The sequence below is a fragment of the Manacus vitellinus genome, unplaced genomic scaffold (genome assembly GCF_001715985.3).
Source record: "Manacus vitellinus isolate BGI_N305 unplaced genomic scaffold, ASM171598v3 scaffold_15_pilon, whole genome shotgun sequence".
Classification (NCBI taxonomy): Eukaryota; Metazoa; Chordata; class Aves; order Passeriformes; family Pipridae; genus Manacus; species Manacus vitellinus.
The window spans coordinates 9,929,515-9,954,583 of record NW_021939122.1 but is presented as its reverse complement, the minus strand read 5'-3'; the positions used below and the strand labels follow the sequence as shown (position 1 = coordinate 9,954,583).

Sequence of the window (25,069 nt, the reverse complement as noted above, 5' to 3'; positions counted from 1 at the left end):
CATCCTCTTAGCCTGCCTGGCCCTGCAGAAAGCTGTGGTGTCGGCAGGTCTTGGCTACAAATCCTGAAAAGGCTTTTATGTGTCACCAAGCTCTGAGGTGTTGGGCATGCCCAGCACCCTTCCTACTCTTTGGGAACTTGAAAAGTGAAGACTAAAGTAACTGCAGCCATTTGGACATATAGGAGGTGAAGAGGGGGCTGTGAGTTGCACTCTGGGACTTAGTACCAATGTTCCACTGAAGTTCTACTTCAGTTGGTTTAAGTGCTTTTTTGGACTTGGGCCAACACTTTTCCTGTCAGGCTTTGGGTGGCCAGTGTATATTGCTAAGGCTCTGCTAGACATTAAGTCTGGGTTAGATATGCTTTGAGAATTATTTCTGCCATTCAGGTCAATTGATTAGAAGAAGAGATTATCCAGTCTTGCCTTTGTTTCAGAAGTGTGCGAGTCTATGAATGCTTTACATGATTTGACTAGCTGTGTCCCAGCATTCTTTACTGATTCTTCTTATCTAAATGTAACAGATTTTTTCATGTCTCAGTATTGGCTAAATGAAAATAATCTACAAAAGGAAAAATCTCCAAACAACATGAGCATTATTTGTTGAGCTCTATGCCAGCTGTTGCTGATCTGTTGAGATGAGTTATTGTCACAGTTCTCAGGAAATGGATGAATTCAAAATTTCAAATTAGAAATTCAATTAAAAATAGAAAAGTTAGCTCAATAAACCAGTTTCACATCAGGCCATCTGTTAGAGAGATTTGCAGTCGTATTTTAGTAAAAAGGTCAGATTCTGCTGGTGAACAAATAGTTATAATGAACTTTAATTCACAATTACCTAGAATTGAAATCAGCATAAATCACAGAGTTGTTGTTGGGTTTCAGCTGTGACGGTTTGAGATCCCTGGAAAAAAATTACAACTTAGAAGGGAAATGCTGCTTTGAAACAGCACATAAATAAATCTCTCCTAAAGGAAGAAATATTTTAGTGGTTTTGAATAAGGAGACATGGCAGGGTCCAGGGTCAAGTTTCAGTTTCTTGACAAGTGAAAGAAGAAGAGAGAGGCTTTTGCAGAAGACCATCTGAGAGGCTTATGTACCACATCACAAACTGCATTTTCAGGTGTAAAAAAGTACAGTGTTTCAAAGTGGGGGAAATGAATAGAAGAGGCATTTTTTTGTTAAATATAAACCCAGTGAAATTGTTTAATGGAAAAACTTCTTCAAAATCATTACAGTTGTTGCATGAATAGAAAATGTGCAGAACATGACAAAAGCCAGGAGTTCTGCTTGAAATTGAGAGCATAGCAATTTAAGCAGAGGGAATGAAATACAGGGAAAATGACAAGTGGTTAAAAGTGAGGGAATTGATTAGAAACAGAATGGAAGAAAATTGTATTAGACAACTGCAGGTGGGAATGAAAGGTCATAATTTTCAGATCACTTTTGCTGTCAATTCAGAATTCAAAGCATCTTTCTTGTTGTTAGTGCAAAGCACTTGTACAATTAAATACAATACCAATTCCTCAGGGTCAACTGTGACTGCATTCCTGACCTAGAGTAGTCTAATAGTCTACCGCATTTATTAGATGTAAGAGTTGTTATTATAAGGAATTATTTTTATAAACCTCTTAAAATGCAGGTGTGTGAGAACACTTTGCAGTGTTTCTTAAGAGTTTTGCCTGAACACTTGTTGTTAATGCATCATTTTCCTGCAGTATAAACTTTTAGTTGTATAGTCAAAGCTGTTGATTAGACACTAAGGTTGTTCTTGCCTTAGTACAATCATCAATAATTTTGTCAGGGCATTGAACATTAGAAAAATTATAAAAGATGTTCTCTATAAAAAGTAAATATTAATAATTGTAAATGTCAGGAATATAAAATAAACTCACTTGTAAAGTTGGTTTATAGAGCTGTTTAAATCGTGAACGGTATTTTTCTTTTTAGTTGTTGGGGTTTGTTTGTTTTGTTTTGTTTTTAAATGTATGTAACATGAAGTTTAGCTGCATTTCAGGATGTCACCTTATTGAATTTACGAGCATCTAGGCTCTTGTTTCCCTTTAGGACCACAAATAGTTCTGTTAGTCTGATGTGCACTCAGCCAAGGTCAACCCACCACAATGATATATTCATCTGATGTTTTATATAGTGATGTCATTAAGATAACACATGATTTGTTTCAGATACTGTCATCCTTTAAGAAGATGTAGCAAGTGCAGGTTTATAAATACGTGTTAAACTAGCCATTGCAAAGCCTCTTTGCTGCCACCAACCTTTCTTCCTTAATAATCCAGCTCTTCCAGAGCTCTAACAGCACTGGAAGGTATTAACAGGGCTGTTAATACCTAACCACTTGGCTTTTCTGTCCCCTTCATGCCTGTATGAGGTTTTGAGGAATAAACTGAATTATTTGTGACAGGGAATAGCTGGGTCCCTAGACTTACTTAGGAAGACTGTGGAAAGAAAGCACTGTTTCTGAGGTCTCCTGAGGGAGAGGCAATGTGATGAAAGTAGGATAAGAGGTTCCATGAAGTAAGGTATGAGTAACAGCATCCAGCAGTAATGGTCTCCAACAATAACATACTTCTTCTTTCCCTGCATCCTTTTTTTGTGTTTCCTTTCCTGTTTCCTCCATTTTTTGGTCTACTTTCAGGGCTTGAAGACCTGTGGGTGTTCCTGTGGCCTCAGCTATTATTGTGCGTTATTATGTCTGTGTTGATTTTTGTTGTTTTTTTTTTCAATAATCTTTGAATATTCTAAGGCTGGATAGTTGATACTTTTATATAAACAAAAAATTTATTTTAAAAACTGTAATTTTGTCTGAAACACTAGTGAACAAAGCATGGAAATAGTTGAATAAGAACATTCAAATGCCACCAACAAGGACAACTCATAAAGTATGTGCCAGCTTCTTATTATTTATAGTAGAATAGATTTTGTCTTGAAATTAACATTAGCAGTTCTGAGATAGAAGAAAAAAAAATTTTTAGTTTTTTTAAAATAATTTTTACTTGAAAATCTCAACATATGCATTGTATAGCATCTAAAGTATATGGCAGTGAGACTAAAGAATGGGTAGAAATTGTGCATTCACATAGAACCTTTGGTCTTCTTTTTCAGCCTTGTAGTTTTCTCTATGAATCATCTGTATTTTATATGAAATTTTAGCAAAAAGTATTTTAAAATTTCTGACAAGTACCTGCAGAAAAGTGCAAATGTAAAAACTGCACTGAAAATACTCAAGGAAATTCTGCAGAGAGCTGAAGAGATCACATATTAACCCTCATTTCTGCAGAAGACAATTCTGCATGCCTTCTTATTAGCACACTTGGTTGGTTTTTAAAAAACTTAAATTTGTCTAAGTTATTACCAAAGACCCAGTTTATATAAAACAGAGGCTTCTGGGCAAGGATTCTCAGACCAGTCTTCCAGCAAGATTTAATTCCTTTGAGCTAAACTGCTTATAGGCAATTCTTCCCTGTCCTCCTTAAACTACTTCTTATTGGCAATTTAAAGTGACAGGATATCTATGCAATTAATGTTCCCTTTAACACTGGCTGAATTAAATGTTCAAATGGTTTTCATTTTTTATTTTTTTTCTCCCTCCTTTCCTGGAAAGGCTTCCTGCTCTATGTGGTGCTGGAAAGTATCAGCATTGCCATATTCCCAGGTAAATAGGAAAAACACCTTTGAATATGCTCGTTCCTGGAGATGGATGAAACTTACTGCAGTGTTGCCCTGTCCATCTCCCATCATGAGTTAAATAATCACTGCAGGTCTCTCACAATTCAGTATATAATCAGTGACTATGTTCTTTATGATATCATCAATGAAGATTCTTACTCTTTTAATGAGACTATGTAGAAATAGTAAGCAGGCAGAAAGATTAAGTCGCTCCTTGACATTTTTAATTGAGTCACCTTGGGTTTAGAAGTGTTCTGCTTCTGTATTATGAAAACAGTGCAATGAAATAAATGTTATAAGAAAGATGATTCATATTTTCTTCATCTACACTGAATAATTATCTTAGTTTTGATTCAAAAATTAATCTGCATGCCATCTGCAGGTACTTATATTTCCTTTAGAGCTCAGAATTCTTTCCTCTTTTCTTTGGATATTTTAAGTCATGGAAGAAAATATTTTCCTGAAGTTCAAATTGAAATTCAGTAAAGAATCACTTGTAGTTTTTCAAGTTAATATTGATATAGTAACAGAAAAAAATCAAACATTTCCTTTAAAAAAACCCCACCCAAAAATCTATGATATGATGGTTTGTATGTTTTAAGATTCTCATAGCTAACAAAACACATTTTCGTTACCCTGGTACCTCTTATAAATTGGTATAAAAATGCACATCTCTGTATTTTATTCTGAAAAATTAATTCAGATGCCCTTCTGAAAATTCTGGATACATTTTCAGTATTTCATTTTCAAAACTGTTATACAGCGATTCCAGAATTTGAAATCTGACCTAAGAATGTTGAGTCCACATTGCTGGAAATCTGTAACAGGCAAATAAGTACAGTCTTAGAATATGAACTAACAACTTGACACTGGAGTTCAAACCGTTCTCAGTAGAAAGTATGTTTTATCCACTTCCTAAGTGTCTGGTTCACATTTTGTTTGGTCTGTGTGTTTCATTTAAAAATTAAACAAAATGCAGTTGAGGATAATTTTTTCCCTATTTTTTCACTTTTTTTACAGGTTTCTCACAGCCTGTAATTAAGCTCTGAACTGATTTTTTTTTCTTTTTTATTTCCTTCCCCCAACAGTTAGCCTTTTTTCAAGAGAAGTGGAGCACATGTCAAGAAGCCTAACCCATGCTGAACTGCCTTCTAGGCATAAATACAGAGAAGTCCCAATAGGTGTAGAAATTAAGGAATCCTTTGGCTCTTTTCAGCCACCAGAGGTTTCTGTGCTCCTCATGTCTTTACATAGTTATGGATAGACACAAGCTCTGCTATTGTAATCCATGTAATACCAAATCTGTCACTGTACACCAAGGCATGATTGCCAACACATAAGGAGGTATTTTCTGCTGGCACTGCAGAGCTGCCAGCAAAGCTGTGAACACTGAAATCCACTTTATCTGCTTCTCTCAGTATTTATTTCTTCTGACCTTTCAGTCTTGTTTTAGGCCCATGCAGCTGATCCAAGGGACTCCTCCTGCTGGGTGACACAGCCACTCCATCTTCACTCCCCAGGTTACAGCTGCCAAGCATTTTTCACCTACATAGCCAAGACCTAACGTGATCCTACCATATATCTCTGGGTCTGTGGCATTTTCCAGGAAAAGAAAACATATAGGAACAGTTGTGTGTGTTTGGAATTGGAATATTTTGCTGAATTTTTGTTTCTTAAAAATATACCAAAGAATCTGGAAAGTGTAGATGATTTTTCTTTATTAGAAAATGCATTTAATTTTGAGCTATGAGTAACAAAATGCTGAAGTAGAGGCAGGTACCAAACATCTTTGCGTCCTCATTCCATGTTCTGATTGGTCAGTGCTATATTTAGGATTACACTTGAGTTTATACTGCATACATTAATCCATTAAAATATTACTTTCTATTATATACATGTATAAAAATGTATCAACAAAAAATTTGCAATGCAAGTCTATCCTGCTTTACTAAGCTTTTTATTCACTTTTTCTTATTTGACATACTGCTCCTTCCCTTCAAATACCCTGAACCTTACATTCTTGCTCTGTGACTATTACCATTAAAATGAATTAACTTAGAACATTCTATGCATCCTATGGGATACTTTGAGCAAGCAAACTGCAATAAAGCCTGTCTCTGTTTTGTTTCAGCTGCTGTTATTGGCACTTTGTTTAACATTTTTAGGCATGTTCCTAAATAATAAATAACTGCCAAATTGCCACAGCACGTTTGATGTGAATGAATCATCATCCTTAAATTAAAAACCAAAAATGTGATGACCTTTCAGTTGTTCGTATGTCATTATTTCCATCAACTGACTGATTTGAAACTTCCGATCATTCATTAGTACCTTGAATGGACAGCACTTACTTTTTGTTTAGTCCTTAGGGTCTTTTGTTTTAGGTAATCCAATCAGTAATGGCTTGGATTAAAAAAGGGAAATCAAAGGAAAATGCATCATCAACATGCTAAACAAACAAAAGACCTGTAGCCTCTGTGTCTGCAAAGGCAGACCATTATTGGACAATTATTGTCCATGTTTGTATGCATGTTTAATATGTTTATTATCTACAAAGACTTTTATCTTTATCTCTTGAAGCTTAACTGTGATGCAACCGTAACTTTCCTGATTCTGGAAAGTAGGTTAAATATCCACTCTCATCATTAAAAAAACCCCAACAAGATAACAAATGAGCTCTGGAGTTCCATGGGAGCACTTTAGTTACTGATGATGATGCCAGGTAGTCGTTATTACTTAACTTGCCTGCTTCATGATCCATGGTGTTTGATCAGCAGTGCATTCACTAATAATGGAGATGAAAATGAGTCTTGATAATATCCATGCTACCAAAGTACAATGAGTTACTGACTCCTGTATAGATGGGTACATTAGAAATATCTTCAAAACAAATTTTACCAATATTACCTTAATTCTTGGTTCCTGTATCCAGGAGTGTCAGGGTTGGCATTAACTATTGTCTTTCATCACTGATTATGCCTCCTTCCTACTGCAGTGTTTATAGTCTTCTTCAAATGTCTCGAATCTGCATTCATTTCTTGGGCAAAGATGACATTTAGTTGTTTAGCTGTCATATTTCACATGAGAAAGAAGTGAAAGACATGACCTTATTTTTCTTCTTTTTCTTTTTTTTTTTTTTTTTTGGCTGTTGTTGTTTCATAGTAGTATGCAAAATGTGGAAAGTCAGTCATATTTCGTTGGGATTTGGCATCTGCTCAACAACTGATTGCTCTTCTCAGAGCTTTTTTGGAAAGTTTGCAGCACCATAATGACAGCTTTCTAAACACAGATGTCCTCTTGGTACAACCTATAATTTTTTATGAAAGATGTATCGGTGTCAGGAATTTGAACGGAGTACTGGAATTAGTTGAACATTCTTGTTATGAATATGAGTTCAAAATATCTACAGTACGTATATTGTAAGTTGGAGGGAGAATATGCAGTGTCTGAAGGCAAAGATGTTAGTACAAAACATCAGAATGTAGTTTAAGATAAATTGATTCTTTTGTTAATGGACTGTCTATATTTTAGTGATTTTTTTTCCCCCGCTATGTTTTATATTGTGTAAGTTCATATTGTGGACTTGAAGCATCAAGAATCTCAAGAACACATTTAGATAATCAGGGATTTGACCACAGAAGATTTCCAATAGCTGAGAGGCTTGGAGTAGTTGTTAAATGTACTTGTAATGTCCCATTAGTAGCCTCTTCCTCTTGTTTCATTTACCTCTCAACTAAGCCATCAGGAAGTGAATACTTCATACACAGATTTCCCCTCCTTAAGGCAGCTATTTTTGTTAATGTTTCTCTTAAATTATTGTGATACTTAGATTCCTCAAGTGTTTTTACCTATGGACCTATTATTTGCATATACATACAAATTGCCTACATACATGTAAGAAGACAGCGCTTAATGGCTATTATATGTAATTTATGTAAGTTTAGACTTGCAGGTGAAAAGGAAAGTCTCCTCTCTTAACTGACTGTAACTATTTGATATTGCTTTTTAATAATAATGTGGGCCATTCTACGTTGTTCTTCTACCTATTTAGGTCAAGATCAAAGTATCATGCAGCGAGTTTATGTCGCGACTGTAATGAAATTAGGGAAAATATATTTCAATAAATATTGTCCCATTTTATTTTTTTGCAGCTGTGCAGCCTGGATATAAGTGCTGCAGTTGCTACGAACATAGCTAACTTTATGTAGCTTCCATCTATCTGTACTTGTACATGGCACTTGGTTTTGATTTATTTTCAGGTCACGCCACTAGATATATACACCCACACCACTAATGACACGTCATTCAGATTCAGAATAGATGCTTTAAAGTTAGAATGCTGCATCAGAAATGATGCAAAACCATAACTGTTAGTTAGAAAATGCTTTCTTTTTGGACTTCAGCTGGGTTACGCTGTGGTCATTCAATATTATGGTAGTGGGGTTCTTTTTCTCTCTTACTTCTGGTTGGTGATAAAATCACTTGTATGGTATATGTGCATGTGTGTGGCCCAGGCTGGGCTGCTGTTTGGCATGCCTTGGATCATGACCTTTTGCCAAACCTCAGGAGTAGCTCTTGGGGAAAAAATGTAAACATACAACCAAATTTACTCTGGTTTCTTTATTTAGCTCAGTACAAGTTAATGCTCATTGCTAAAAGGCTTCAATATGACAAACTCTTTCCTAAGTCAGAAAATGGCAGAAGCTAATTTAATATCTTAATTATAGTAATTTTGTAAAAAAATACAAATGGGAGGGAAGCAAGTGGATTCTCCTACTGTAGAGGTAAGAATTTCAGCTGTTTAACAATTGTGATAATTTTATTTATTCATTTTAATCACATTAAATGATGTCTTCAAGGATGACAAGGAAGAAAATACCTGTTTTGTTAGGCCAGAATTATATGGAAATATTATGGAATAATACTAATTACTAAGAAAGTGCCAGAATTGTGGATAGTGTAATCATCTACAATTTTCTGAGAATATCTGTACTAAAATGACCTATCTAATTTAAGTGTAATTTCCAAAATAAGGAGACCAGATGTCTTGTTTGTGAAAGTGTAAGTGATGGACACTTTTCCTTGTAATGGAAATGTCTGTCTTCTACTAACATTAAACTGGCCTTTTTTCTTCCTGTAGATGTAAGTTTAGGATTACGCTGGTTTTTCCTGTGTGGTTGCGAGTTATGGGGAAATAGAGCAGAGTTTCCATAAACTAGAACATAGAGAATTTCAGTAAATAGAAGGCCTTTTGTCTACTTGGTTATTTTGAGTGGCATTAAAACTCACCTGTCAACAATTTGCCACTCATACTGACTATTCTATATTTTTTCTGAGCTCTTACCACTGTTGGCTGTAAGAGCTGACCACTTTGCTTGATTTTAACTTGCAGAGAATTTAGATGAGTTATCAGTTAACACAGAATGTGTGTAATTGATATAAAGATTAATTATTAAAACTGTCAGTTTCCCCTGCAGAAAATATGGATATTTGCATATGAACTATGCCTCTGAAGTGGTTTTCAAATGTGTCCCAGTGTAAAGCTTAAGATAAATCAGCATAGATCCAAAGGATTTATAGAATTAGGTTGGGATTTATACTTTGTTTGTTTGTCTTTTAAGAATACAGCTAGCTGTTGCCATGACTAGAACAGTATCCTTCCAGTCTTTTTCACGTGAACTCACTTCTGAAAGTTAAAGAACTTCCTTCAACCTGAGTAGTTACATATTTAACATACTGTACAAGCAAAAGGAGTAGACCGAAATGTTTAATATTGGATATTCAAATGTTAAAAAAACCCCAAAGTTTTGACTCACCCACAGAGTAAAAATCCTAAATCATCAAAGGAAAAAATACTCATGTAGATCAACTTTTGCCAAACAAAGACTTGTCCTTGTGAGTTGATGTGACTCTGGATAAAAGGATGCATAAGTTTTGTATTAGGCAGTTTTGTTTATGATAAGGTGTGTAAAATTCACAATTAAAGGAATTGTCACATCTTCTTGAGCAGATGAAGGAAGAAGAGAGATGAATCTAGTAGCTACTGCTGGTACTGGGGAACTAAGATGAAAATTTTTGACCACAAAATAAAAAAACACTAAAGCTTCTTCCAATTCTTAGAGTGTTTTCATAATAACAAACAACAAACATTAAATCATACTGTCACTTTCATCCAAATTCAGTAGAAGGGAAGGGGCCAAGGCAAGGAAGAAAACTGCTTTGCCTGCATTAGAGAATAGGCAGAAGGGCAGAATGCCTTCAGAAAGATGGCCAGAGGCCATAATTCCTCTCTCTATTAAGTGGTTTTGTGCTTTGCCAGGTAAGAATCAGTGCAAGCACCAACCTTGATGTCTGTGTTTCTGCCTCTGTTTCACTTAGACATATGCCTAAAATTAGTCATGGACTGTGCAGCTTTCTTATGAGTGCTCAAATCACCATCAAGTTCCTTGTCCAAACTCTGTCCCTTTCTGGCACTTTTAATTGTCTCCTGAACTTTGCTTTTTTCCTCCCCTCCTGTGTTCCACCTTTCCTCCCATTGCCTCTGTCTCATATAATAGGTTTAATGAGACTATGGGGAATTTCATGGGCTCTGACTTGCACCCTCTCCCAGGCAGTACAGGTATATTTATCCCTGTACTGCACAGTAGCAGGGAAAAGGAATCACTTCTGGGGGCTCTTTTTTACTAGCTTAGCAACAAGTGAGGAATGGACGTTGTGGCTCCAGGAGATAGGAATGATCTCTGCCATGTAATGAATATGCTTTAAGTGCTGATATATGCATACAGTCATGCATGACTGTTTAAAAGTTACATCAGTACTGGGCAACTGTAATAGTTGGTGCATTTTTAATGTGTACTTGTAATAGCTATTGTATTTATGTTGGACTGAGATTAGCATATTTTATTGAGTTCATTTGCATAATGAACAGATATTGTTTATTAGTGAAAAAGGCAACTAAAAAAAGGAACTTTGAAATATGTAGAACAAGCTAAGCTAAGAACAGTAAGAAACGAAACCACTGATTTTGAGGCATGCGTGGCTAAAAAATTTTCTACTATGTTTCATAGCTTTATGAATGCTAATAACTTATATTTAAGTTACTTATCAGAGGGACTCTTAATAAGTAAACCTACATGCTTTGCAATACTTACATTTTATAAAGCCTCCAAACTTAGCCTATTGTTTGATTTTAATTTTTCTACCTTTATCCCAGTCCTTTGTTTTTTTCAATAACATCACAAGATCAGTTGCAACAAGCAGTCACAATGACAGCACTACCTAGAGCAAGCGGAAACATAGAAATGATAATCTAAAATTATTGAACAAATGATGTTGCCATTTACCATACCTGTATATCATACCTTGCTGATTATGCAGCATAAAGTTTGAGCTGAGTAGATGTTAACTGATTACCTTGAATCTAGTTTGAAGGTAGGATTTTACAGCTTAGGCAACTAAATATATTTTGTAAACTGAGCAGATATTCCATTTTTTTCCCTATCAAAATTTCAGTCTTGATCTCTTATGTATTTTATAGGTCTATATTTATTATATATAGATAATTATTTTATTATTATATTTATTATTAAGACAGAAGGTCTTCTACATAAATAATCAGAATGAATTATCACCTTCTTAAAGACTCTTAATGTTGCATATTGCAAGCTGAAAGCTGAACTTGACCGTTAAAAAGTATGACTCATATTAGGGACAAATCGCTCATGATCATCACTGAAATGAAGTGGATGTGAGACACAACTTTTTGGAACTGTATTCAACAGATCTGCAAAAATGACTAGAAAAGTACAGAAGTATTTATTTATGATTTTGCCTTTGAAATTAGAATATATCCCACCGTGAACTAAACATTTGGGATGAAATCTTGCCCTATTCAGGGCAATCACAGCTAGTGGAACCAGGTTTTCACCTTTTCATTTTATCTGCAGTGAAATAAAAAGTCATAAATAAGCTGACTCCTGTGGCTGTTCATACAATCCATATTCTGGTAGAGTTGAGCTGTAATTCCTGGAAGTGGCCAGTCTGAGAAACAACACCAGTATTAGTGTGCATCAGTTGTTCGCTATGAATTGCAAATTCTCAGAAGATGAACACTGACTCTACAAGAATTTACAGCATTTGTCTCCTAAGCCTGCTAATCCAGTTGCACTGAAGGCATTTCCTCGGGGTTCACATCACACAAGTCTTGAGACAATTCAGTAGTAAATCTCTGTGGGGACTGAGCTGAGAGCATGTCATGGCCCCAAGCTCTGTGTCAAGAGCACATGAGATTACTAATGCTAGTGAAATATTCTTTATCTGTGAATCAGCAAGTGCAAAATGAAGCTCCTATCTGCCAAATAAAAGAAACTGCTTGTATTTCAGAACAGAAATCTGACCCGTTTGTCTCCTATGACAACTGCTTTGCCTACATTAGGTGGAAATGAGAAATTTATTAAGTGCAACGTTCGCAGCACAGTGAATAAGCAAACTAAAAGGCTCTTACTTTGCTGACTGACTATTTCATTCACTCATTGATTAAAACATTTCTCCTTTGGCGAGAATGGCTGGTAAGCTTATTTTGTAAAATATAAATAGGAGAAGAAGAATTAAAACAAGCAGGTTTTTTTTAAACATCTAATCTTAACCATCTTACTTGGAAAAATATGTTTTTATAAACTGCAAGTGATTTAGTGTTTTTGATGCTACTATTCAAAAGAAGTTAATTCCTAGTTTTAGCTAAGACAAATAAAGGTTAGAATCGCATTGCATTTCATACTCATCAGGTATAACAGTGGTAAAATAGGTGAAGTGATAATTAACTGCATCTCCTATTATGTCTCTCTAGAGATCTGAAGAATAATCTGATCAGCACAATTGAACCAGGGGCCTTCTATGGACTTTCAGAACTGAAGCGCCTGTAAGTATTAATTCCATTTGAATTATTCTGAAAATTGTGTTTGTATCGACATTTCTATCCTTGGGCAACTCAAATATGCCACCAAGCAATAATCGCATAAAGGCACTGGCTGTAAAATAGAAAATCACACAATCTGCTTTTTGCATTTACCATACCTTTTTCTTCTTCTTTCCCTTCTTTTTTCCATTTTCTCTTCTTTTTTACCTTTTCCCATTCAAAGTCATCAGTTTGTTCTCCAATAAATATCCTGGCAAGTACATCTATGGAGGTAAAAAACACACCTAGTTATCGATTTAGCAGACAATATATCGCTATAGACGTTAATCAGAAATAACACTAAGCAGTTTAGATGTGTGTAAACAGTGGTTTGTGCTACACTAAATTTTTTCAATATGTAAGGTCTACTTTACTTTTATCATAGACCAGGTCTACAAAATAAATTACTAGAGGGGCAACTTTGTCATACTTTAGAAGTTGTCTACCATTTTCCATACCTCTCACCTTGGCTTTGCTTGATATTTTTTATTTTTATCATGATTTTCTAGGGAAACAAGAACTTATGTAGTATATTCCCTGTCCATCATTTTTGTGTTTCTCTCTCATAGTACTTTTGGGAGCACTGGCTAATTTTTAAACTACAGCTGGGCTTTTTTTTTTTTTTAACAAGGACTACAGACCCTCCTTAGTTCTACTTGGCCTAGGGAAAAGTGAGATGAACCCTTTTTTAATTGTAATTTTCCAAGTGACAAAATCCAAATATCTGTGCACTGGCTAACTAGGCATCAGCACATGCCAGACATTTTCCTAGCCATCATGTCTGCCGTTTGAATGTCTGATGAGAAAGCCTCTGAGAAAACAGGGATTATTTTAGTGGGATGGGAAGATTTAGATGAGAAGGAGAAGGAATGCAAATCCACAGAAAAAATAAATTTACAAATCCTTCTGATTTTTCAGTGTGCCAGTAAATTCCCTAACCACTGTGTGCTGGGAGCACTGCACATCCCAAGTAAAAGTTTCCACCTCTGATGATAACAGTAGCAGTGTTTTGTTTCACCAGCCTCTCAGCTTTAGTGTGTTCAGGTAGAAAGCCAGTTGCATAATAATGATGAAGTCGGAGTAGCATATACATTTTTAATACAAAGGAAAACCTTTGGACTGAATCTTTCTTGCTCACTCTGTGTACAAGGATAACGATGAAATGGAATGATCAAAATGAGTGCTAATTGTTGCTTTGGCCGCACATTCTAATAACACAACCCTGACCTCTTGTGGGAAAACCAGGAAACCTGTGCAAGTGGTGGGCTGCACATCCACAGACTGCACAGGGGGCAGCTTTAGGTCATCCAGGAGAGATGAGTCAAGGGAGATGAAGTCATCAGGCATTGGAAAAGAGAGAATAGACTCTTCAGCACAGTAGGAATGGCGACGTTGAGTTTTGTCATGTTAGATCTCAGTGTGGAACTGTTGGGTAGGAGGCAGTTGAGCAAAAGGAATAATTAGTGTAAACTCCTGTTGAATGTGAATACAGTAATTACTTTAAGACTGTACTTTACATTCACATCTTCTTATTTCCCGTGTAAAAAGTAAATGATGTTGAAAGCAGAAGCTGACATAACATGGGCAACTGCAACAGATAGGGCTATGGCAAGTCATAGAAGGCTGTCAAAATATTCTGTGAATGGAGAACTGTTACAATTTGTATTTGAATGACAAACTGAATTTTATCCAGGGTTTGTTCAAAAAGGTACACAGAAAACTGATGAAAACTGAAAATTTATGAAGCACTAAAATTACGGCACTTGGTTATTCAACATAGGACAGTTCTCTTTTCTCTAACATCAACCTTACAAGTCAGCATTAGTAAGTTAAATGTCTTACTCCTGAAAATGAACACCAGCTTTGTACATTATGAATTGAATTATGTCTAATGTAACATGTATTAGTCTGGAGGAAAGTGTAGTAAGCTACCTTTTCGTTTTGCTAATGTGTTTTTTAGAAAACATGTTTTACAATACAGAGATACCAGCTGCTGCCATGTTGTGAAAAATAACAGTCATTGAAGTAAACTTTGAGAAAAGGGTATTTTTCCTTTCACTTTATTAAAAATACCACTTTGTGCCACACTTAGAGAAATATGCACCTGTATTCATTAGTTCAGACAAAATCTACTTTTGCTACCCAAATTATGCCCCACATTGTGATGCAATTCTTCCATACATGTTCAGAATTTGCTTAGGCAGAAGAAAACCATTACCCAATTAAGAATTCTGGGTAGGTTCTTTTCTACATCTTCTAATAGAAAGATGTATATATACACCTCTATATAGGTATGTATGTTTGTCTTAAACTTGCATTTTTAGATTTCCTATGTAGCTTTTATTAGGAGAACTTAAAGAATAATGCTAATATGCAATTATTGCACTATATTGTATCCTCACTATTTTTTCAGCTGTTCCCTACTTAATATCCTTGGCAGGCATTTAAGAAATATTTTCATTCTAATGTGATGTTTCATCATATAATTGTACAACAGTGTGTTCTTTGTCTGATAGAAGAAGAATTTGTAGTGAACGCTAAAGAGATTGCCTTCACATTCCAGCTAATTGGATATGTCTCCATGAAGGCAGTAACTGGATTTGTCAAACTGCCACCTTTATTCTCCCATTTGATACCTTTAGTGTTTTCATATATCAGTAGAAAAATATGAAATCCACACAATGTAATAAAGGAGTTGGAAGACTACTACTGATTCTAAAAGAAAAAAATATATTCAGACCAATTTTAAAACTTTTTTGGCTATATGATCACTTAAAATCCTTACTACAACTATTTAAAAAGACCTCTGTACTTCCTAAGGATGAAAATTTTGGTCAGGGTTGAAAAACAAATACATAAAAATAAAAAACTAGTTCAGAATGCACCAAGGGGCATTATTCATGTTGCTACCATAATATAATTGTTCATACCTGTCTTTGTCTCCTTCCTATAAGCGTCCTGTATACTATGTTGCATGTATGGCTTATGCAGAAAACATTCCTTCACTTTCTGCAGATGAAAGTTATGGAATGTAATGCCTTTTACTGTTTGTGGTCCCAGAAAGCCAGAGTATTGCTCTTAGAAGAGCTTACCAAGTGCTTATCAAAACTGACCTTCTCTGTAGTTCAAATATTAACTGCCTTCTGGTTTCTGTGATTTCTTCAGCAAGAGAGGATGCTGTAAATGAGATGAAACATTAGTAAACAGTAAAAATACATCAATTTTGGCTGAATATCACATGTAACAAGATACATGGTATTTTTCCTAAGTAAAAAAAACAGGTGCTAATAACTTTGAGAAAGAAAATTCAGTGTTTTTGTAATAGTTTTTTGCATTTATTTGCTACGTATATAAAATCCCATTTTTATTAGATGTTGCAGTATGTGGAATATTGTTCAATAATGTTAATATAAAAGTTGTTATATCTATTTAATTATGTTACATTATGGGAAAAGGTTTTATTTCTCATTTGTCTCTAACTCCTTAAATATTAAAAATAAAGATGCTTTGATTATGTAGGTGTGTATATGAATAAGACAGACTTAATATTTCATGGTCTTTTTGTTTGTTTCAGGGATCTTTCAAATAACAGAATTGGTTGCCTAACACCAGAAATGTTTGTTGGACTTAACAATCTTCACAAACTGTGAGTATAATACCACTTTTGTTTTAAACAGAAGAAATCTAAACTGTCGCATGACTGACCTGAGTATAGTTGGCAATAAAATTTCATTACAAGGAAGTTATAGGTTTTGTACTAAAAAGCGACTCTCCTGAGCCTTTGATTGTGATGAATTGATATTTTAAAGATATTTTCTCTATTTCAATTGTAAAATCTATCAGAACTCCAAAGAATTAAGTTTCATTTTCACATTGAAAAGAGACTGAACATGATATGTCTGTTTGCATGTATTTCTGTTTGTATGTCTTGGCAACACAAGTAGACAAATGAGACTTGTACTAGTTAAAAAGGATATACTGCTTGTTCTATCCATTACAGATCAATTGGCATTTAAAAACTTTTTTCCCCTGAAGTATATTACATCAAAAAATAAGCATTTACTCAGAAAAAAAAAATGAAGTACCAAATAAACTTGGAATATCAGGGTAGTTCAAACTGCTTTCGAAATATCCATCTTAGACTGGCTGCTTAAGGTGTTATGTTGTAAATTTCATTTTTTAAAGTACTTTTTGAGTCATTAATCTGTCAAGTGATGCAAGGGAGAAAACCCAAAGATGTTTTGGGATTATAGTGCATAATGCCATGAGAAGATCTGCTCAGTAGCATTTAAAAAAATAAAAAAAAAAGAGTATTATTAAAGGAAGAGAGAGCAAATTGGAAAACATCTGTCATACTACCAGAAAAAAGTAAGGACCTGCATTTTTAATACCATGGGCAGTTCCAGTGTGCTCATCTTAGAAAGATGACCAAAACTAGAAAGGGTTCAGAGAAGGTCAAAAGGAATGGCCAAAGGTCCAGTACAGCATAGGCAAGTACTATAAATAAGTAAGTTGACTGCAGATGTCTTGGAAGGAAGGATCCTGTTTTAAATGGACATTTGACCTGGCCCAGAAGGGCTCTCTGTCTTCATTCAGATCCATCTTCATTCCTGAATGAGAAATAAATTCCTATATGCATCATAGTGTGTGACAAATCTCATACTTTATTTTCTTCTTCTCCAGCCAGTTCTGGCTTTTCCTTGGACAAACAGGGAAATCTTTCTAGAAAGATATGCCATGAGGTCAAGATGACACCAGGTAAAAGGCTGAAATCTGGCATGCTTACTGATCACATTAATGAGAGTAACTATGCCAAGTCTCCTCTGAGGAAAACAAATGAGAACAGATGATGGGAAGAGCCTTGATAGCATGTGATGAACAGGTGCAGACTGGCCCTTTTTCACTCATCTGTTGAGGGTTTCTGGTGCCTCCTTTTGTTGTGCACAGTGAACATGACTGTGACTATATAGCTAGATTACCTTAAAAGGTATGTTTAATTCAAAATGGTGAGGTCACATTATTAAATGAAAGGTGTTTCTAGGTGGTAGGAACAAACTGAATGGAAACTGTTGAAATTCATGCTCTCTTAGAAAGGTCTGAAAATTCCATTTGTAAATCTTTCAGACTCTTAGAAGTGAATTAGAAGTTCAATACAGAACATCAGTCTTTTGATAGCAAAGAACAGAAATGCATTCCCAGCGAGTGCACAACATTTGTTCTGTGACAGTGTTTGGCTGTACTATCCCTTTTCTCTGAAGACCGGGAAAGAATGTGGCAGTATCCACATCCTTCAGTGATGCCAGAGATGCTGGAAAAAGGCACAATATGCAGGCTGACTGCCCGTAGTTACTGGGCTGATCAAACCACACCATTACAGTTTCTTTTTGTACAGATTTGCCATATCTCTGCTCATTCTAGTAGCTTGTAACCTTTCCTGGCATTAGCAAATTTTTTCTGAGCTGTGAGAACCAGAGAAAGACTCACCATTTCCCTCTGCACATTAACACTGTATTTTCTTGCATCTAGTCTTTTTGTGTTATCCTAAATATATTTATTTTTTCCTCAGGATGGGTCTAACTTTCATTTCCAAATGGGTGTAGATCCAGAGCTTCCTGTATTGTTTTTCTTCTGAGGCCCCAGTTTAAAGCAGAAATCTGAATTAGACCTTTCTTAAGTATAGTTCCCAAGTGACAATCTAGTTACATTTTTCAGTTTGAATAATGTTTTTTAATGAAATTACTCTCGTTTTTGAGAAGGTTCATCTCTTCTTATTCTCCTAACATTGGCAAAACCTTGGTTTTGTTATTACCGGATTTCGTGTTCACATTCTCTTAATTTTCTGAGGCAGAGTCTCTGGTGAAAGCACTAAATAGAATCACTCAGAAAACCATTTCTGCAGAGCACCAGTAATGTCTCGCTCCTGTCCCTTCTATCTTGTCCATTATCTTACCGTGTCTTGCAGTAAATGCACTTAACGCCAGGTTCTTCACGCTTTTCTGGGTATTATGTCCATGCATCAGTGGAAAAAATGATGATTCTGGTATTTGGAGACGTGTTAGTCTGGCCTTTTTGTATTTTGTGTGGTAACTGAGTGAGTTTTGAAAGAAAAAAAAATGCGAAAAAAATTTGACAAATCAGAAATTGGTAAAAAATTCATATGCATCTGTTGACAGTGTATCATGTAACTGTATAAAAAGATCACTAATTTTCTAGACAAGTTAAATTATGTCTTGGTTTTCATATAGATCTAGCATGATGCTACGTAATCAGGAGAAAATCATTAACAGTTATGCTGGTGTTCTCATATCAGTGGAATTAACCTTGAACGCCCCTAGTTTCCCCAGGTGTTTTTTGATTTTAACTAGTTCTGAAGATCAGTAGTCATATTATAGGTGGTCTTGGGAAATACATTTTCCACAATTTAGTGTATGTTTCTCTCATAAATCATATAATCCAAATGACCAACCTTACTGAAAAGAATACAGAATGGTAGTAATGTGATATATTTAGGCTATATATCTTACCTACTCTTTATTAATCTCTTAGTTATAATATTGTAGTATTATTGAAATATCTTTTGCACCCTGTCTTAGCATACTTTCCAAATTCCAACTTCAATGCTTCCCATCATTTTGCTAAGCTTTTCCTGTTATCATCTTTCTAGTTCTTTGTTCTATTAAAAATTTGAATTATTTTTTTCAAGATTTAGAATTGGTTATTGATCCATTTAGTCTATCTTTCATTTTTCTTATTTGGGTTTTAAATTGCCTTTCTAACACTGACCTAATAAATGGGGCTATCCTTCATTCCAGTCTATGTGGTCTAGTGCTTCAGTAGTTTCTATTATTATTATTGTTGTTATTATTATTATTATTATTATTATTATTATTATTATTATTATTTCAAAAGTCTGTCCTTTGGAAATCAGAGGTTTAGTAATAGATTAGTCTACATTCTCCTTTTACCTGAAGTAAATCAGTTCACAATTGCTATGTCAAAAGTTACAACTTTTTTTTTTTGACAGAGTAGGGACTGTCCTTACTGAACCAAAGTCAAGTTGGGTCAGTGATTGTTTTGTGAAGAAACACACCCACAATCCTGATCAAGTGGAATTGTTCCCTGCCATTCATAGTAACTCTTATTCTTTGATCTCAGAAATCTCATATAATGTCATAATGCTGATAGTAATTATTTGAGCTGGGATCTCAGTTTACCTCTGATGTAAGAACTGGTCCTTGTTTGTGGACTGCAAATTGATGCCACCGGTACTTCTCTAACTTTTTTGTAGCTTTGTTCCCCTTGGAAGGTCATGGACTTCCCAGAATCATACTTTTTAAACATGTTTAAAATATGATAGGTCAACTTTCTGTTGCTGGTGATACCTCTGACTTGTGTTTACTTGCCGTTTCAGGGCTATGAGAAAGCTGTTCTCTGGAAAGGTTATGGAGAAGCGTTTACTTAGTGCAACATCAGTTTGTAATTGTACTGAGGAAAAGATGACAAGTTGTTAAACATGGAACTGGTTTCATAGACATCCAGTGTGGTTTAGATTACTGAAGGAGCAATTTAAAGATATATACTTATGCATTGATTAATGTAGTTGTCGATCATGGTAATTGGAGCTCTCCTGTGTTATGTTAGCAGAGTTGAAGTACAGGAGCATCTTTGCAGGCTGTTGTCAAAACCAGTAGGGAGAGCCATGAGTCCACTGGAAGGAGCAAAGGACATAAATCTTTTCACGCACCTTCTGTGAGGTAGAAATAGGGGATTTTCTTACACTGTTTGCAACCACGAATACTAGGTGAAACAAAATAACACTGTGTGTTTCACTCAATCTTGTAAATCCAATTCAGTTTGAAAAAAAACGGAGTCAGAGCTGAAAAATCAACTCTAGGCCCAAACTGACATAGCGTGGTTTGTCTCAGTGATGTGATGCATAAATCTAAACTGAGTAGGGTAAAGGTATGTTTAAATACTTCACTAAAATAAAGAATGAGAACTGCCTGGTCTTACTCTGGAAAATGATTTCAAAATGCTTTCACGTCATATGACAGATGCAGCTGACAGTGCTTCACACAGTATGAGTAGATTTATTACATGTTTTAAGATACTATCTTAACTTTTTTGGCTTATATATTACCTTTTGTGTTTATGCTTTGATGAGGTGCACATATTCAAACTAAGAGTGACATAATTGAATGCAACAAATCTTCCAAATCTCCTTTGAACCCCATGGTTCAGTGCTTTGTCCCAGAATTGTGTATGCAAATGTATTTCTGCTAGGTAATGGAGCTATCATTTACATTAATTTTGTTTATATTTAATCTAAATATTGAGAGCTGTGGAAAACTGGGATGATGCCACTGTACAGATATACCAGACTTCGTTTATTTAGTCCCTTATCTCTTAGGTTTTGAAATGTTGCAGCCTTAAATCTGTTTCAAGAAGTAGCTACTGCTTGATCTTCCCTTTGGAAGTTTGAAACCAAACTTCCTTATTACTTCCAATTGTTTGATTAAACTGTATCTGATGTATTCTTCATCCTGCCTCTGAATCATCATCAGCAGTTAACTTTGTGATAATATTATACCATAAATTCTTATATGACTTTCTTGATCTCATTGAAGCAACCAGTCATTTTGTATGGTGCCAGAAATAAAGTACAAACCACTAACACAGTGAATGAAACAGACCCCATTTCATCTAATTAGAAAATATGCACTGTTACCTGCCCTCTCTGTGTTTCTCTTGTCATTTTTTACATCTCCTGAACCAGTTTGTGGGGATCTTCTTTTTGCAAAGAAGATCAGTCTGTCACCCTTGCATTCAACTTCTCCTTTTTAATACTGCTCATGAAAGGGAAGCATTCTTCATATTCATATACTCCTACCCATATTTTACCTTAAAATGATACTTTGAGACACATAACTCTTTTTGACTGTTTCATGGCATTTGTCATTTATATTAAAACTTTTGGCAAAAGTGTTTTATTAATTTCTGTAAAAACACAAGTATTTGGTATATTAAAAAATAAGTGTAGGATTGTATATATAAGACTAAAATGTTTTACCTCTGATAAAACACAAAGCATATCTTTCTGTTAATGGAGTAAGTTAATGGCATAGTAAGTGCTATCATCTTTGGAGTGCATTAATTTGTTATGTTTGAAATGTTTGCAAACTAAGTATTACAGATGTTTTTAGAACAAATGTCCTTTTAAATCAAGACAGAGTGGCTTTTTAGGACATCTGAAATGGAGGAATTTCACAACACTTTATATTTGGTGATATTTTAATTTATAGCAGGAATTTTGTGAACTACAGAACCAGGCATTTTGCAAAGTACTGCATCAGCTCAGAAATACATGATTTATTAGGGTGATTTGAGAAGATTTCTGAAAGTTTTGTTAAAGAACAATCTATTTCCAATGTTGGATATCCAGATATTGAAACTAGTGTTTCTTAGCCGTAGAAGTATATTGCTTTATGACTTACACAGCCCTGTGAACATGATCCTAGTTTGCTAATTATTAGTAGTAATATCGAAACTTCAAACCAGGTCATTGCCAGAAGAATATGAAAAGTTGACTTGCTAGCTTTCTGCTGATTTTTGAGCTGTCAGGAACTCAATTATTCCAGCACTTGGCAAAAAGAAATTCTGTAGGAATTCTGTAATCTTTGTCACAATAAAAAGAAACGAACAATCTGTATATGGAACACAAGTCAGGAATTTTTAGGTTAACATATAGATATCTTGGTGAATTTGGTGTGACCTATGGAAAGCTCATGGATTCAGTAGACACCGAATGGGAACCTCTTGCAGATGCATGGGTACCATACATCTGCTGAACCCTGCTATGTACACTTTGCAAATGACTTATAGTTTGTCCCCATTTCCTAAACTATTGACCAGTCTTAATGCTTTCCTTTTGTCCAAATGGAATTCCCAAACTTCAGTCTTGGTGTTCTGTTTCTTTTGCTGTACAAAGCCTGGCAAGCTGTTTGAGGGAGAAGCTGGGATTTGCATCAGGTTGGAAATATTTCTGTACTGCACCAGAGTAAGGCAAAGGAAGCCCCTGTGTTTCTGTCTTCTGGCAACCATCTATGCAAGGCCAGGCAGATTGCTTTCCCTGTCCTTCAGTTCAGCATGATTGTCCTCTGTCAGTAAGTTTATACTGCTATAACTGCTTTCATATTGGTGGAACCACTTCTGATTTACTTCAGTGTAAATGTTAGGGTTATCAGTTTCTGATTTAGTCTGTTTAACATCTCAGTTCACTGAGCTGTTTCAGAATATGCATCGTCAGGCCAAAAAAACATGTGGGTAGGTCCATCTAATTTTGAGCAAAGAGGTTAACTGAGTCTTTATGAAATGCTCAATATTTTAAGTTCCTCTACTAGAGGTAGAGAAATAGGTATCTACAAGCAAACATTCATTTCCACCTTTAGACATACCCACAGTTGAAGAGGTACTTGAAAGTTCTTCTAAGAGCTTTGCACCACAACTGTATTAAAGGTGCTCTGTAAAATAAAATCTTAAAAATCAGTTCAATTATATCAACACATCTTATTGTCACTCAATAATTTCACTTAATATTGCTGAGCCAGTTTATTTTTCTCTTATTAGCAGAATTTTACTTTAAACTACCAAGAGAATTTGAAATGTTCAATTGTATGCAAAAATGAGATTGGTTGTTGCTTCAAAAGTGCTCCATAGCTTTCTTAAAGTAATTTATAAATTAACAACAATTTCTCCTCTTTCTTGAGTTCATTGATCCCTATCTGGACAGGTATGATATGCTTTTCTGTAGAAAGCAGGGTTCTTGAGTTTTGATCTTCCTTACTTTGTGAATCTGGTTCAGACCTTCTGCAGCTTGGTAGATTTCTCATTGCTAGCACATTGCTCTGATCTGAATATGATATATATCGTCAGTTTAGCATGCATTCTCTACATTGTAGACAAAAGAGAAGTCAAATCAATAGTTACAACAACATCGTGTTGAATGAAAAAGTAAAGAAACCATTTTCTTTGCCAGTCTACTTTTTTTTCTTATATGTACAACATATCTCCAGTGAAGAGCTCTGAAATTTCCCTGATAACTGAAATTTTGTAACCAACCTTGAATTCAAACATGTAGTCTTCAGGCACTGAAAAAAAAGGAACATATACCAGTATTTCAAAAGTAGGTTATTATTATGCTCTGGAATGTTAATCTTGGATATGCACTAATTTTTCAGCTTATGGGTATAGAAAAAGACTATTACTTAAAAATTAAACATTTAACTTTTGTACTCTTAGGGCACTGGCAGAGCAGTACTGTTAAACTAGGCAAAATTGAATTGCATCTGTTTGCAAGTATTCAGCTTAAACCATTCAGCCATCAAGACAAGAAATAGTAGAACAGCAATTAAACTGGAAATGTCCTTAATTTTAGAGTGGGGAAAACTGGTTTGTTTAAAGTTCTTTGTAATAAAACTATTTGTGTGGTTACTTTGAAAACTCACTACTGTTTTAAGGAATTGCTTGAATTACTGTTTTAAGGAATTGCTTGAATTCTTCTAAACATTACTAAAATAAGACAGTTTTTATTTCTTCACCTCAAAGTGACATTCTACATATACAATAAAAATAAACACAGGCCTCACTGAGTAATTATTTTATTAATATTTTCACTCAAATTCTAGAATAATTTCTTCTAGAATACTATTCTATTAAATATGTAGAAATATTCCTGTTTATGAGACCAAGTGAATTGTATGTATATCTGCTGTGAAAATAAAAAAAGTAAGAGTGTGTGATTTGATTTGAATATTGGTGTCACCAAAAAAAAGCAATGTACAAATTTAAACATGTTTTTACTATTGTCGAGAAAGCAAAACTTCTTAATTAGCATTGGAAAAATTATAGCCATTTTCTTTTCCTCTTGTATTTGTTACAACTAACTGTAAATTGCCTTTTTTTTCCTAGGAATTTGTCAGGGAATATTTTTTCAAGTCTCATGAATGGACTTTTTTCTGAGCTGCTAGCTCTGAAAGCACTGTGAGTATCATCCCTTGTGTTCATAAATCTGAAATACTTGAGAAAGACATTAGAATAAATATAGCAGAGTTGAATGTGAATTCAGACTGGATTGCTTCTAGAAGTGCATTCCAAGTGTAAAATCTGCATTATTTTGTTATCAATGTCTGTATCACTGTTGATGAGCTATCTTCTACCTGTTGCAGGGAAATGGATAGCACTGACCATTCAACCCCATTTCTGACTAGCCCAGTCTAGCCCTCCTAAGTAGCATCCTTTTTTTTTTTTTTTAATACTCTATTATCTTAAACCTTTCTATGTTTTTATGCGTCGCATCATATAATCACTCTAATTACACAAACCCGGTAATTTAAAATATTTTCCCTTCAATTAGAATAACAATTCCCAGTTACT

The 25,069-nt window shown here is 34.9% G+C and overlaps 1 protein-coding gene across 1 annotated transcript in view; it reads left to right on the top strand.

The window, feature by feature from the left end:
* Nucleotides 1-12,535: 12,535 nt before the first annotated feature.
* The window catches only part of ADGRA1 (adhesion G protein-coupled receptor A1), a 165,152-nt gene continuing 152,618 nt past the window's right edge, over nt 12,536-25,069 (top strand). Inside the window, exons 1-3 of the mRNA XM_018069202.2 lie at nt 12,536-12,601; nt 16,212-16,283; nt 24,605-24,676. Coding sequence (XP_017924691.1) covers nt 16,252-16,283; nt 24,605-24,676 — 104 coding nt within the window. The 5' untranslated portion in view covers nt 12,536-12,601; nt 16,212-16,251. The remainder of the gene's footprint in view (nt 12,602-16,211; nt 16,284-24,604; nt 24,677-25,069) is intronic.